The sequence below is a fragment of the Leptodactylus fuscus genome, chromosome 5, assembly GCF_031893055.1.
Source record: "Leptodactylus fuscus isolate aLepFus1 chromosome 5, aLepFus1.hap2, whole genome shotgun sequence".
Taxonomy (NCBI): domain Eukaryota; kingdom Metazoa; phylum Chordata; class Amphibia; order Anura; family Leptodactylidae; genus Leptodactylus; species Leptodactylus fuscus.
In genome coordinates, this window is record NC_134269.1 from 97,176,726 (window position 1) to 97,191,028 (window position 14,303).

A 14,303-nucleotide genomic window follows, 5' to 3' on the forward strand; every position below is an offset into this window, starting at 1 on the left:
TGATCACAACCTAACAGCAGTCATTAAAGAGTACCTATCGTTACAAAAAAGAAAATTACAATCACTCCAGGGACAGCCGTAGACGTACATTAGATGTAGTGCAGCCGGGAATGTTGTTTCCAACCAACTTATTCTGGGTCTCCCACGTGTTTCTGTAAATATAATATACTTTCTCCATGCTACCTGCGGAGCGGACAGACTCATTCTGGTGTGATGTCAGCATTGTACTGTTTTCTGTGACCAATAACCTGTCTCTAACCCCCATTAACTTCTTTCCTATCTCCCAGTGCCGTTTTACTAATAGGTTATATTACGCTGTGGCTGCATCCGCATCCTCACTGTCTAGTATATATTGTTTACTATAGATGGCTTTGAGGGTGGGGGCTCAGAACATCTCTGATCATTTACAGTGAACCTGAAGGCAGGAAAAGGGGAACTATAGTCTGCTGCATGGCAAGGAAGATGCCATGTTCACCTGACATAACGATAGGTACGCTTTAAAGGGTGCAACACTCTGCAGCAGTTATATGAATCCAATACGACGTCTTACCTGGTGGATCTCCTGCCATCCATTTTCATCTTCACAGCCAAGGCTAGCATAGTCCCGAAGCAATAGCTCACAACAGTATGGGTCTCCCCCTACCATTGCACTGTGATAAAGTGGGGTTAAGCCACGACTGTCCTTATAGTCCGGAGAAGCACCTAAATCCAAAAGGGTCTGATTGTCCGGTGAGAAAAGGGTTGTGTGCCCATAGAGCATATTGTAAAAGAAAGAGCAAGGAAGTAAAAAGTAAGCAATTCGATCAATTTAATAACAATATTATCCTGAGGCATATTCCCTCAGATTTTAAGAAATCGATACTGTATTTCTGGGAAGTCTAAATTGAGGCTACATATTGAACTTACCATTAATACGGCATGATTGCGGTATCGCACCGCTTTGTGCAGAGCCGTTAGCCCTTCACGTGTTCTAAAGTCCAGGTGTGCACCACCGCTCCTCAGGACTTTAACCAGCTCTGCTCCTCCATCTAGCTGCGCAGCAAGGGTGAGAGGGCACTCTGTGAAGATGAAATTGACATCAGATAAATATAATCAATATCAATAACTGTTTTAGGCTAAGACTCCACATAGCGGGCCCATTATACCTAGGGAAACCGCTGGTGTTTCTGTAGATATAATTGACATGCTGCAATTTCAAAAACCGCAAAGTTTTTTTCCGCAATGTATCCCATCCACATTGCAGGGACTATAAAACGCCACGTTTATTTTGAGTGGTGTTTCCACCATGGCAAATCTGCGGCGTTTACGCCATGTGGGGCCCTACATCAGTCTGGTAGAAGAAGAATAAGGATCACGAGATATGATAAGTAGAGGTTTTTCGGTGGGAGGTATCATTTTGAGTTGCACCTGGTATTGTTTTGTTGTACAGAAGCTTAAGTAGTAAATGAATTAATAATACATGAAGATTTACAATGATATTTTAGGAATACTAATCTATTACTGAAAGCATAAATGGAAAAAAACATAATATGAACAACAAATGATCAAAGCATCAAAGACATCTAAAATACTCAACGTAAGAAAGGTTTAAATATGCAAAACTGAATAAAAGCTGCTCAGACAGGTATAGAAATTCACACTAAGCTGAAATGACAGCAAATCCATGGTGACGTGCTAATGAGATATGGATTAAAGCATGACATGAAGAGCAGGAAACAGCGAACACAGAAGTATAGATTATAAGCAATGAAGGACATGAGACAGCACAAGATTTCCAAGAAAATGTGTATCCTTAACTGCACAGTATTCAACAGTTTGCCTTGGAAATGGATATGTCTACCACTCACTTCACAATGTAAAAAGTCATTTCAAAGTATTGAAATACTCAGCACCCTATATTATCCCATACATAATACAAAACAACTGTGCAGATGTCAGATTGCCAGCAGTGGACTATGGAGTGACATTTGTATAATATAGATTTATTATTAATATACCACTTTATACTATTTGTATTATGTATTATTTCAATTTTTTTCTTAAAGAAGCACACTCCGAAATGTTTTCGCCTCTGTCTATAGTTGCGATCAGGTAAGTGGTGGCGGCAATAAAATATTTACTAGGCTGTATTTTCAGCCTGTGTTCGTTCCTGCCGTAGTCCCACATGACTGACTCAGATCCTACACTGTCTTTTGTGTGGACAGGATGTCAGATTCTCTATGAAAGGCTATGAAATGTGAGTCTCTCATAGGAATACATAGAGACTGACTAGCGCTCCACACAGAAAAGTCTGCTTCATTGAGAAAGTCATGTGAGTCAATGGAAGGACCAAAAGGAAGCTGAGAATACAGGGATAAAGTGCTTGCTAAGTAATAAGGTAAGATAAGATAAGATAATCCTTTAATAGTCCCATCATGGGAAAATTCTGTGTGTTACAGCAGCATGGATAATACAGTAATATATTACAAGAAAGAACACATACAAGCTCATAGCAGATAGTAAAGAAACTAGAAGTCATAGTAACTAAGAAGAAAAGAAGACTTCAGGATCATTTAGTTCTCTGTGCGGAGTGATCTTCACTTAGCCTGATGTTGATTATACAGTCTGACTGCGTTTGGGAGGAAAGATCTTCGATAGCGCTCCTTCTCACACTTGGGGTGTGACTAGCCTTTACCTTATCTCAATTACAGTGAAAAGGGGAGCGCTTTTTTACTTTATTCCTAACATTTAAAAGGGTATTCTCATGTACATAATCATATCTATATTTGTAGATAATTAAAAGTTAAAATTTTTTGCAAATATACGTAATTAAAAATTCTGGAACGTTTTAAAGATTTTCTCTAACTTTCTTAGTGATGATAGTCTGTTGTCTTGATCAGTTGCCAATGGTTATGACTAGAGATGAGCAAGTAGTATTCGATCGAGTAGGTATTTGATAGAATACTACGGTATTCAAAATACTCATACTCGTTCGAATACTACTCGCTATACGCAGTAAAGATTCGATTCAGAACCAGCGTTGATTGGCCGAATGCTATACAATGTATAGCATTCGGCAAATCAAGCTGATTCTGCAGCAGGCTCGTCTTTGGTAGTCGGGAGAGCTGGCAGCATTCAGTTATGCAGGAGCTGACTTTTTCTCATAGGAATGTATTGACCAGCGTTGATTGGCCATATGCTATACTGTGTACAGTATTCGGCCAATCAACGCTGGTTCTGCCGGAGGCTCGTCTGTGACGAGGCGGAGTCTAAGATTGAACCACAATGGAGACTGCTGTGGTCCAATCTTTTACTCCACCTCCTCACAGACGAGCCTCCAGCAGAACCAGCGTTGATTGGCCGAATGCTGTACACTATATAGCCATTTTAGTGGGGGCCACAATAAGGAAATCATGGCTGGGTTTCTGACAAATACCAGATCATAGATAGTCCCTGCATTTATGGTCATATCGTACAAATATGGTCACAACTTATTAAGATTAAAAAAAACTCCACTAACATGGTTAGAGAAAATTTTTAAAATTCTACATAATTTTTAATTACTGATATTTACAAAAAGGTTAAACTTTCAATTGTCTACAAATTTAAATATGGTTATGTCCATGGGAAAACTCCTTGAGGCCCGGGCCCCATGTGGCGCGAAGTTTGGCCACGGTGGAAATGCCATGGAAATAAAACAGGGTGTTTTACATAGGTTTCCTCTGCAGACTTTCTACTTCCATTATACCTATAGGGTACAATGCTTCAGCGTGTTTCCGTAGGTATAATTAACATGCTGCAATTGCTAAAACAGCAATTTTTCTGCACGTGCATTTTTCCACAATGTGTGGATGGGATTTTGCAATCGGCCAAACCGCAGAGTTTATGCCACATGGGGCCCTGGCCGAAGGGTCACCTTCATTCTTGTCAAAGCAGAAATTTCTTATCTTTACTCATTCCCTCCTTGTTTGCCTGCAAACCAGCTATATGGTGCATAGAGAGGGCTCCTGAGTGCACGCATATCATGTATTAGGCTAGGTTCACAAGGGGACGGGGGGGGTTGGACCGGATTTTGACGCTGAGGCCACTTCAGAATCTGGTCCAAAAAATGGCTAGCCACGACTGGATGCCGATGCAGTGCATACAGTGCGCTGGCATCCAGTCGCGACATTCCGCTCCAGATTAGGCCCAAATGAATGGGCCTAGTCGGGAGGGAGTGTCGCGCCGCAGACGTCCGCGGCTGATTCAGTCTCAGAATCCGCCTCAATAAAAGGGCATGTTGCTTCTTTTTTCCGCAAGTGGGAACAAACCGCTCGTGGAAAAAGGAACCCATTGAATTCAATGGGAGGCGGTTTTTGAGCCGAATTTTAACTCGAATTCCGTGTCAAAACCCAGCTCAAAAACCCTGTGAACCCAACCTTAGGATTCCAGGACTTGTCCTGTCTATACATGAAAAGTCTCTTAGTGGGTGCACAGCAGTGAAATGGAAGTCAGTATGAATATAATAATTTAAATTTCAGATCAGTATCCCTTAAACTATTTACTCCTTACTGTCATTGGTTACGGTCTGGTTGCCAACTAAAAGGGTGTCAAACTTACAGTAGACAGTCTCAAAATGCACCAGATTTATCATCCAGCATCAGTCGCTGTGATAAATCTGGTGTATTTTCAGGCTTCCTAAGTTTGTGCTGTTTAACTATAAGTAGGTGTAGTTCAATCTGTGCAAATTTGAGGGCATGCTGTGAATTTTCAGATCTGTAGCATGCTCTATTCTGTTGAAGATTTTCTATAGAAATGAAATTTCTCCCAACATGTGCACCAAAGACAGCAGAGTTTACATTAACATTGCATTACATTTTTAATGTAATTCTTAAACTATATTTCCACAATTAAAGCATCTTACCTCCTGTATCTGGATCCTGGTAGTTGGGATCCAGACCCCTCTCAAGCAGCCTGGTCACCTTCTCTAAATTCTGAAGCTGAATGTACTCCATGAATTTCTTTAGATTCCCCTACAAGGAGGAAAACAGGAAACAAAAAAACAAGGAGAGAAAATGAGGCAGTAGGTAAATAAAATAGAAAGTACAATTGGAAATGACAAATAAGAAATGATTAGATTCAATCACAATGAATTGCAACCAATATTTTACCATTTTAGAAATGGCCTCAGGACCCTAGTAATGCCAGGATAAAATGTCATCTTGATGTTGCTCTTACGAGGTCAGTTTATGCATCAGATTTTCTGATGCAGGTTTGAATGTAAAACCAAGTGGATTAAAAAAGGAGATGTATTGTCTGTCCTTAAGGCGTAGGCTTAGTTCACACGGAGTTAACGCACGCGCATTCTGACACGTATACACACGTCATAATGTGAGCGCTCAAAACAGATCCCATTCATTTCAATGTATTGGCTTACAGGCATATAACGCGTGTAATTTTGCGCCCGCAAAATTACGCGTTATACGATAAAAAAAAAAAAAAAGTCATTGAACTCAATGACTTACCACATTTTACACGTGTATTTTTACACATGTAATTTGTGGCAAAATGCGCGGAGCGTTACTCCGTGTGAAGGCTAAAAGCCTCACATTGATTTCAATGTGTAGCGCCCGTAAGCCGACACATTGAAATGAATGGGATCTGTTTTGAGCGCTCACATTCTGACATGTGCATACGTGTCAGAACGCGCGCGCATTAACTCCATGTGAACTAAGCCTAAGGTCCCTCGTAGTGAGCCGCTGCCAAAAAACGATGCGGAAAAGACTGCGCCATTTTTCTTAAAAAGCGCATAGAGTAAGGACTTGCGATAGCGCTCCTTCTCACACTTGGGGTGAAGCAAACGGTCACTTACAGTGCTGCTAAGTGCCATCAAGGTTTCAAACATGGGGTGGGATTTGTTCTCCCGCATGGAGGTCACCACGGACAGTATCCTTCTGTCACCCACCACCTGTACTGGGTCCTAAGGGCTCCCCAGGACAGAGCTGGCCCTCCTGATCAGCCTGTCAAGTCTATTTCTGTCCCTGGTTGATATACTGCTCCCCCAGCAGGCCACACCGAAAAAGATGGCTGAAGCAACCACAGAGTTAAAAAAAGGCCCTATGAAGTGTCCCCTGGACTCCGAAGGCCCTCAGCCTCCTGAGCAGGTAGAGTCTGCTGTGGCCCTTTCTGTGCAGCACATCCTGGTGATCAGCTCAGTCTAGTTTATTATTGAGGAGCACACCCAGATACTTATAGGTCCTGACTATCTCAATGCATGTCCCTTGGATCTCCAAAATATGCAGTGTTTTTGCTACTGTATTTCTCCTGTGGCCAAAGCGCTGCACATTCGCAACTCGGGGCCCTGGCCCCGATTAGGTGTGGATCATAAATGGAGAAAATGTAGAGAAAACAGGAGTAATTCCCTATTTTTTTATTGACTCATGGTTTTGGCTTCAAGAACTTCATCTGAAAACCGCTCTATGATCCACAACTGGTTTTGGCTTCAAAACTGTATCACAGAACCTGAAGCAGAAGCTGATCATGTAAGGGCAGTGTGATAGTAATATTCACTACTATGTAATAAAAATAACTTGGTAAAATACTCAGGCTACTGCCACACAGCGTTCCAGTCACAGTCAGTGCTGGGGTATATTGTGCTTTCATTTAAAGGGATTATGCAGGGAAATAAAAAGCTCATCGGTGCGTTCCCTGCACTATGTACACTCACTAACATATCAGAAGGTCCTTCATTTGCCAAAGTGAACACTAAGCACTACACAGTATTCAATTTCTTCATCATAGGATGAAATACAAATAGTACTTGCAAATAGTCAGTCCCAATACTGCTTGGTAAGCACAATACTTGCATATAGTCAGTCTTAATACTGCTTGGCAAGCACAATCTTAAGACTTGCGTATAGTCAGGCTCAATACTGTTTGGTAACACATATCTAATTAGAGAAGTGTGATGGATGTAGCTGGGTGGATGGTGAGATAGGGTCCCAATCCTTATTATATATTGTAAAAGATCCCACCATGAGACAATAAATCTTTTGCGTGATTGTAATTGTTCTCATAAATCAGTCTAAATGCAATGATAATCAATAAATGATAATCAATAAAACAATGCAAGGTTGTATTAGTCAACTATTGAATTAGCCAAGCAAGGCTTAAAGAGGACCTTTCACCACTTTGCAACCTGTGCAGCTTTCTGCCCCATGTTATAGATGCAGCTGCATAGACTGTAGTGCACTTTGAATTACCTCCCTAGCCCCCCTCGTTTTGGAGCTGTGAGCCCCGTAAATTTTGGCGCCCTGTATGGTAATTAAGGCTTTAGTGTCAGAAGGGCGTTTCTGACGATAAAAAGAAAAGCTACGTCAGTCTGACACTGTCCAATTAGCAGTGGACAGTGTCGGAGCTGCTTCTCCTGCCTAATCTCGTGAGTTCTCGTGAGATCAGGCAAACGTCTCTTCACAGGGCTGCACAGAAGACCCGGAGAAGCGATCCAGGCTGAGCACTGAAGTGGATGAAGGAGAACTTCAGTGACATCTTCACAGGTAAGTGAAGAAACCCCTAAGCAATGAGAATAACTTCCCTGTACACCCTGTGGTCCTAGGTCTAGCCCCTATACAACGAGCATTAACCCCTATAGCCCCCTAGGCAATGAGCATTAACCCCTATAGTCCCTAGGCAATGAGCATTAACCCCTAGGGGGCTATAGGGGTTAATGCTCATTGCCTAGGGGACTATAGGGGTTAATGCTCATTGCTAGGGGGCTATAGGGGTTAATGCTCATTGCCTAGGGGACTATAGGGGTTAATGCTCATTGCTAGGGGGCTATAGGGGATAATGCTCATTGCCTAGGGGGCTATAGGGGTTAATGCTCGTTGCCTAGGGGGCTATAGGGGTTAATGCTCATTGCTAGGGGGCTATAGGGGGTTAATGCTCATTGCCTAGGGGACTATAGGGGTTAATGCTCATTGCCTAGGGGGCTATAGGGGTTAATGCTCATTGCCTAGGGGACTATAGGGGTTAATGCTCATTGCCTAGGGGGCTATAGGGGTTAATGCTCATTGCCTAGGGGACTATAGGGGTTAATGCTCATTGCCTAGGGGGCTATAGGGGTTAATGCTCGTTGTATAGGGGCTAGACCTAGGACCACAGGGTGTACAGGGAAGTTATGCTCATTGCTTAGGGGTTTCTTCACTTACCTGTGAAGATGTCACTGAAGTTCTCCTTCATCCACTTCAGTGCTCAGCCTGGATCGCTTCTCCGGGTCTTCTGTGCAGCCCTGTGAAGAGACGTTTGCCTGATCTCACGAGAACTCACGAGATTAGGCAGGAGAAGCAGCTCCGACACTGTCCACTGCTAATTGGACAGTGTCAGACTGACGTAGCTTTTCTTTTTATCGTCAGAAACGCCCTTCTGACACTAAAGCCTTAATTACCATACAGGGCGCCAAAATTTACGGGGCTCACAGCTCCAAAACGAGGGGGTCTAGGGAGGTAACTCAAAGTGCACTACAGTCTATGCAGCTGCATCTATAACATGGGGCAGAAAGCTGCACAGGTTGCAAAGTGGTGAAAGGTCCTCTTTAACCAAATAAAGTTACTAGGTGCTTTGCTTGCTTGTACAACTGGTGACAAGACCAAATATTTACCGTATCTATCAGGTCACAGACAGCTATTGTAAATTCAGCTATATATCAAGCACAATGGGGGCAACATCAGTTTTAATAAAGTCCCCAGCTGAGCAAGATGCACCTGAATTATTAATAAGTTCTGTCTTCTTAATAATCCGGGTGCACTCCAGTGTGTCACACATCTACCTAAAACTGGCGTAGATGGTTAGTAAAAAGTGTGTTACCAGGAAACTTGATTGGGTGTATCACGGACTCCATGAGTCCCATATTCAGGAATGAAAACCTGAGGCTCTGGCAAACCCTACTGCACTTATGCTTAAAAGAAAATAGTGCGGAATTTGGTGTGGAATTTCAGCGCTGAAATTCCACACCAAATTCCTCACCTTTTTCCACCGTGTGAATGCACCCTCAGTCATTTACCAGCCGGAAAAGGAACAGATCAGCAAGAAATGAATCTTTGTTCTCTGCAGGATTTCTACAAGGCTGTTTGTCAGTCTGACAAGTTTTTTGCATGTTGCTGAAGCAAGGTGGGCACATATCTTTGGCTTCCTTCTAGCATTCATTTCTAGGTATAGTCTTCCTTCAAACTATCACAAAAATGAGCTTGGTGTGCCCACTGAACGGACATCTTTGGCTACCACCGGCTTTTCCCAGCATACCAGCTGATTTTATTGAACGTTTTGGCTGTTGCACTCATAAACTCATCTAAAGTGGATATCCCTTTAAATGACATATTCTGTGTGTATATTTGTGTCATTTATTCCGGCATTGCTCTCTTTACATAACATATACGGTAATTATATAGTACTACATTATTATTAGTGTTAGGTCATTATTGCTGCACTAATAATTATGTACTTTGCTATGAAACTGTAATGTTATGCAATTGGCCAGGAAAATAGCAAATATCTATACAAGAGCTGTAGATCGGTGCATGGTTTATTCCTGCTCTCACCTGCAAGCAACAGTCTGACAACAGAGCTTGAAGGAAGGAATGAATGAATAATGGGGAAACCGCTGGAGGAGGAGGAAAGGGAAGCAATTAAATGTGATTGTATGCACTGCTCTATGTGAATAGGAGCCTACACAAACAAGCCTATAAGATCTAACTATAGATGTGCATGGGACTGACTAATGGAACCAAAGATATGAAAGGGTAAATTCATATGCAGCCGATTATTTCCGCAGAAATTTCTGTAATTGTTTCTTTCAGCTGGAAGGGCTTGCAGAAATCTAGGAGAATACTGATATATTCACTTGTATGGAGATGATTTTTCAGGCAGCGCGTGCTCCACAATGGTATTCTGCGTGGCCCACAGCAATGCTTGTCTGGGTCTGGTAGCTGCATACATGTCACAGACGAGTGGCAAGCAGCAGGAATGGTTATATGCTAAAAATGCACCGTGCTCATCACTTGAACCCCTATATATTGAAAGATTCTGGGTCTCCTGAACTATGTCCGACGCTCCAAATAGGAAAAGAGGAGGCATGAGTGTGGTTATCTTCTTTGTAGTTTATGGGACTAGTAAAACACTTGCTTGTTTTAGCAAGTCACACACAATGTAGAGAGTTGCAAACATCCTTTTTGAAGTGCAAATGGAGGAGAAAGGGACCCTCATTCACCTCCTAAGTGGGAGTCCTAGAAGTAATACCTGCACCAAACTTAAAGCTTTTATAGAATATACAATTATTATAAGGCACTCCCACTAAAATGCATAGTTCTCTGCTCAATAACTAAAAATGTATTTAGAGGACATCACACTTTCAGTCAGATTCAGTCAAATTAGTGAGGTATATGGCACAACATATCTCATGTGTGAGAAGGTGACAGGCAGAGTGCTGGAATTATGCTATATCTCCCCCAGATTTCTGACTTATGTGTGGTCCAGGGCGGATCTGGAATAGCCCCACATGTGGGTCATTACTAGGCCAGAAAACACTGCAGAGCCTGATCTTCAGGGAAGATATAGGGAGTGAGAGGAGGCATCTGGTTCTATTCTGACAGTGAGTCCAGGGAGACTGTATTGTGCTTATTTGTTTGTTCGTGTGGCTGCTTAGTATTACTGTTTAGTTAGTAGCTCAGACAAGCAGGATTTTGTTTCTTAGGGAGCGTTTACACTACCGTCGGTGTCCGACAGCTAGTGTCCGCTCCTAGTGTCCGCTCAAAATCTGGCACGGACATTAGGAGCGGACACTAGCTGTGTCCGTGACACCTGTCATTCACTTAAATGGGCATCGGGTGCGTTCTTTTGCACTCCGTGCCTGTCCTTCCCTGTCCGCAAGTGAAGATGTCCGACTTCTCAAGCGGACAGAAAAACCCGACATGCAGGGTTCTTCTGTCCGCTTGAGAAGTCGGACATCTTCACTTGCGGACAGGGAAGGACAGGCACGGAGTGCAAAAGAACGCACCCGATGCCCATTTAAGTGAATGACAGGTGTCACGGACACAGCTAGTGTCCGCTCCTAATGTCCGTGCCAGATTTTGAGCGGACACTAGGAGCGGACACTACCTGTCGGGAACCGACGGTAGATTGAACGCTCCCTTACTGTTTTGCTGAGGTTAAGGCTGTATTTTATTTTGCTAATTTTTTGTGCCTGACGTAAAAGTTTATTTATTTTGCTGTGTTTTTGTAAATAAACCTGTTTGCTGTAAGATTTGTGTCCCTGACTTTGACTGGTTGGGCCCACACCGCTGTTTCTCCCAAGCTACCTTCCCCACACATGATTCACACGTTTTTACACACTGTTTTGGCTTCAGCTTAAGAAGTAACACCAGCTATTACTGTGACTAGGTTATGGACACGCTATGCACCAGCCACTAAAGAGTCAGCACTTTCTGTAATACTTGGAAGCTAGAACTGTAACCATGTTATATACCTGATTCCACTGATATATACCTGTTATACTGTTATATACCTGATTCAGACTGAATATGAAATACTTAACTTATACTACCATGTAACAAGACTGAGCATTAAATAGATAAGAAAGCATGTGTTCTCTGTCACAGATGTATTTCTGGTAACTAGCACAGCACATATAACGCTGGGAAAATGGGAGCATCTCTGACAGTCTAATGTGAGCACCAGTGCCACAGAAGCAGCAGGAGCAAGGAGGGGTGGAGGAAATGGGGAGATTCTATTACATAGACACTTGCAATGCAAAAACCCACAGCTAAAACCTATGCCATGTAAATGTTAACACCAGCACAAAGAAAGTACTGGATTATGTAACAGGGAATTAAAACTTGAAATATCCAGGGAACATACAGATCAAAGCAATAAAGCCTAGATAGTCCCGGAGCAAACACTGCAGTCTAGTCATATGAACAGTAGGATTTACCCCTTGCACCAGTCATTTACAGTTACACCCTCATTGACCCCTATTTATATTTACACTCTCATTGACCCCCGCCACCTTTACACCCTTGCTTGTGTTTCCCCTGATTGTACTTTTTGCAATTGTTTAGACTACTGAGCTAATTTTAATTGTATTGTTCTGGAACGTGGGTGTTACCTCTGTACTAGAGACTATGCTTTATATGGAACAGCAAGTGCAATAATAGCTGCAGCTGACTATAGCTTGGAACAAATAAGAAAAATGCTAATAGCAGATTTATTAAAACCATTCATATTAAGAAAGGTTATCGCCTTCCCATAGTAATGGGTTGTCCAGGATTAAAATACACTGCTAAAAACAAAGTGTTACAGTAAGAACTGATTTGTACTGGCTTAGTAAATCCCAGGCAGCACCACTTTGGTGGTCCAAGTCGGTCTTCTTGACCTGTCCTGCAATGAAGATGAGTGGTGTGAATGAGCATTTGACGGCTACATCCGACCACTAGAGTGGAAGTCAACAAGGCCTATCAGGGTCACCAGAAAAGTGGTACTGGAGTGGTAAGAAAATTACCAGGTGAGTTTAGTGGGGTTTTCTTACTTATACACATTCCCTACAAGGAGCAATTTCCCCAAAGAGCTAATCTCACAATACTTAACTGCATTCACCACAATTCAGTTCAGGTCGGACATCGGTATAGTACATTACAGCAGTTTCTTAAGGATTTTTCTGGCTTCATCTGCATGTAGCCTAATTGTGTGATTGAGATATATAAAGAAAATCTCTCATCCTCATGATATTTAAGTGCCATTAAAAGGAAAGATGGCATATGGCTAGGATATACACCCTTACTTTCTGGGGTGGGGGTAACTAAAGGGTGCAATACAGATTCTCAAAATAAAGGGGCTACAATGCCTTTGTTCTTGGAATTAGCAGGGGTCCCAGAAATAGGACTCTGGCCCATGAAAATAGCTAGAAGAGAGAAGACTGCCGTGACAGGAATAGGCACAAGGGTTTTTTTTTAGTATGTAACCATTTAGACACATGGGTTTGTACAGAAGTTGTAGACGTACAATGGTAGGGCAAATTTACTCAATATTAACTATAAGATTTTTTTTTCTGAAGCAATACAACTAATTGGTTGCAAAAATGTCCTTATCCTTTGACTTATTAGTGAAAATCCTTGTTATAGTTATTTGATGTTTTTTGGTTTAAGTACATGCTACTGTAGCTACAGTACCTATGTAGACAATGGTATTAGATGGTCATGTGGATTTAGTACAATATGAACCAGATTATGGAAAAGAAAGGAACTATTCACTATTGTTTAAGACATTGTTATCCCCTATGGATATGACCTATGTTGAGACTTCATGGTGTAACGTTTTTTCAGCACTATATTCAAAGGCTCAAAACTTATGTTAGTTATCTTTTGATTCATGTATCTGTCTGTATGTTTTTTGCAGGATGAATTACATCAGTGGCACCATTTTCAGACACACAGCTTATTGTCTAACGTTGACTATTTTTTTTTGTAGAGAGGGGTCAATGGTCCTATTGTTTGCTTTTTGATGCTATTTATCAGATCATCAATATTGTATTAATGGGAGTCTGTCAGCAGGTTTGACCCTGTAAAACTACTGACAACACTAAAAGACCTGGAAAACTATTCAAATGTATCTTTGTGTGTCATTGAATAACCATGGTTGAATATAGAGCTTTGTTCTAGCACATGCCAGTCTCTCAAGTGTCCCTGGCTTTCTACAGGAAGCACCCTATAACGCCACCCATCTACTCTGATTGACAGCAGTAAGGTTAAGTTCACACAGAGTTTTTTGGTCAGGATTTTGAGGCCGTATCCGCCTCAAAATCCTGACCAAAAAGATGGCTCCCATTGAAATCAATTGGAGACGCTCAGGTCTTTTTTCCAGGAGCTGTTTCTTCCGGCTCACAGAAAAAAGAAGCGAGATGCTTATTCTTCAGGCCGAGTCGCCTCGCGATTCAGCCTGGAGACACTCCTTCCTCTGGACTAGGCCCATTCATTGGGCCTAATCCAGAGCAGAGTGCGCGGCTGGATGCCGATGCAGTACACCGGCTTTCAGTCGCGGCTACCCAGTTTTTGGTCCGGAACCTGAGGTGGCTTCTGCCTCAGGTTCCAGACCGAAAAACCCAGTGTGAACTTACCCTTAAAGAGGACCTTTCATCAGATTGGGCACAGGCAGTTCTATATACAGCTGGAAAGCTGACAGTGCGCTGAACTCAGCGCACTGTCGGCTTTCCCGATCTGTGCCCCGGGTAAAGCACTATCGGTCCCGGTACCGTAGCGCTTTAGTGTCAGAAGGGCGTTTCTGACAGTTAGCCAGGGACG

General features: G+C 42.4%; 1 protein-coding gene across 2 annotated transcripts in view; it reads right to left on the reverse strand.

The window, feature by feature from the left end:
- Positions 1-14,303, reverse strand: part of SHANK3 (SH3 and multiple ankyrin repeat domains 3) — a 252,283-nt gene that overhangs the window by 120,701 nt on the left and 117,279 nt on the right. For both annotated transcript variants that reach the window (XM_075273797.1, XM_075273796.1), the window contains exons 6-8: positions 4,883-4,991; positions 907-1,058; positions 551-718 (exon numbers count right to left, since the gene is read on the reverse strand). In XM_075273797.1, coding sequence (XP_075129898.1) covers positions 551-718; positions 907-1,058; positions 4,883-4,991 — 429 coding nt within the window. The remainder of the gene's footprint in view (positions 1-550; positions 719-906; positions 1,059-4,882; positions 4,992-14,303) is intronic.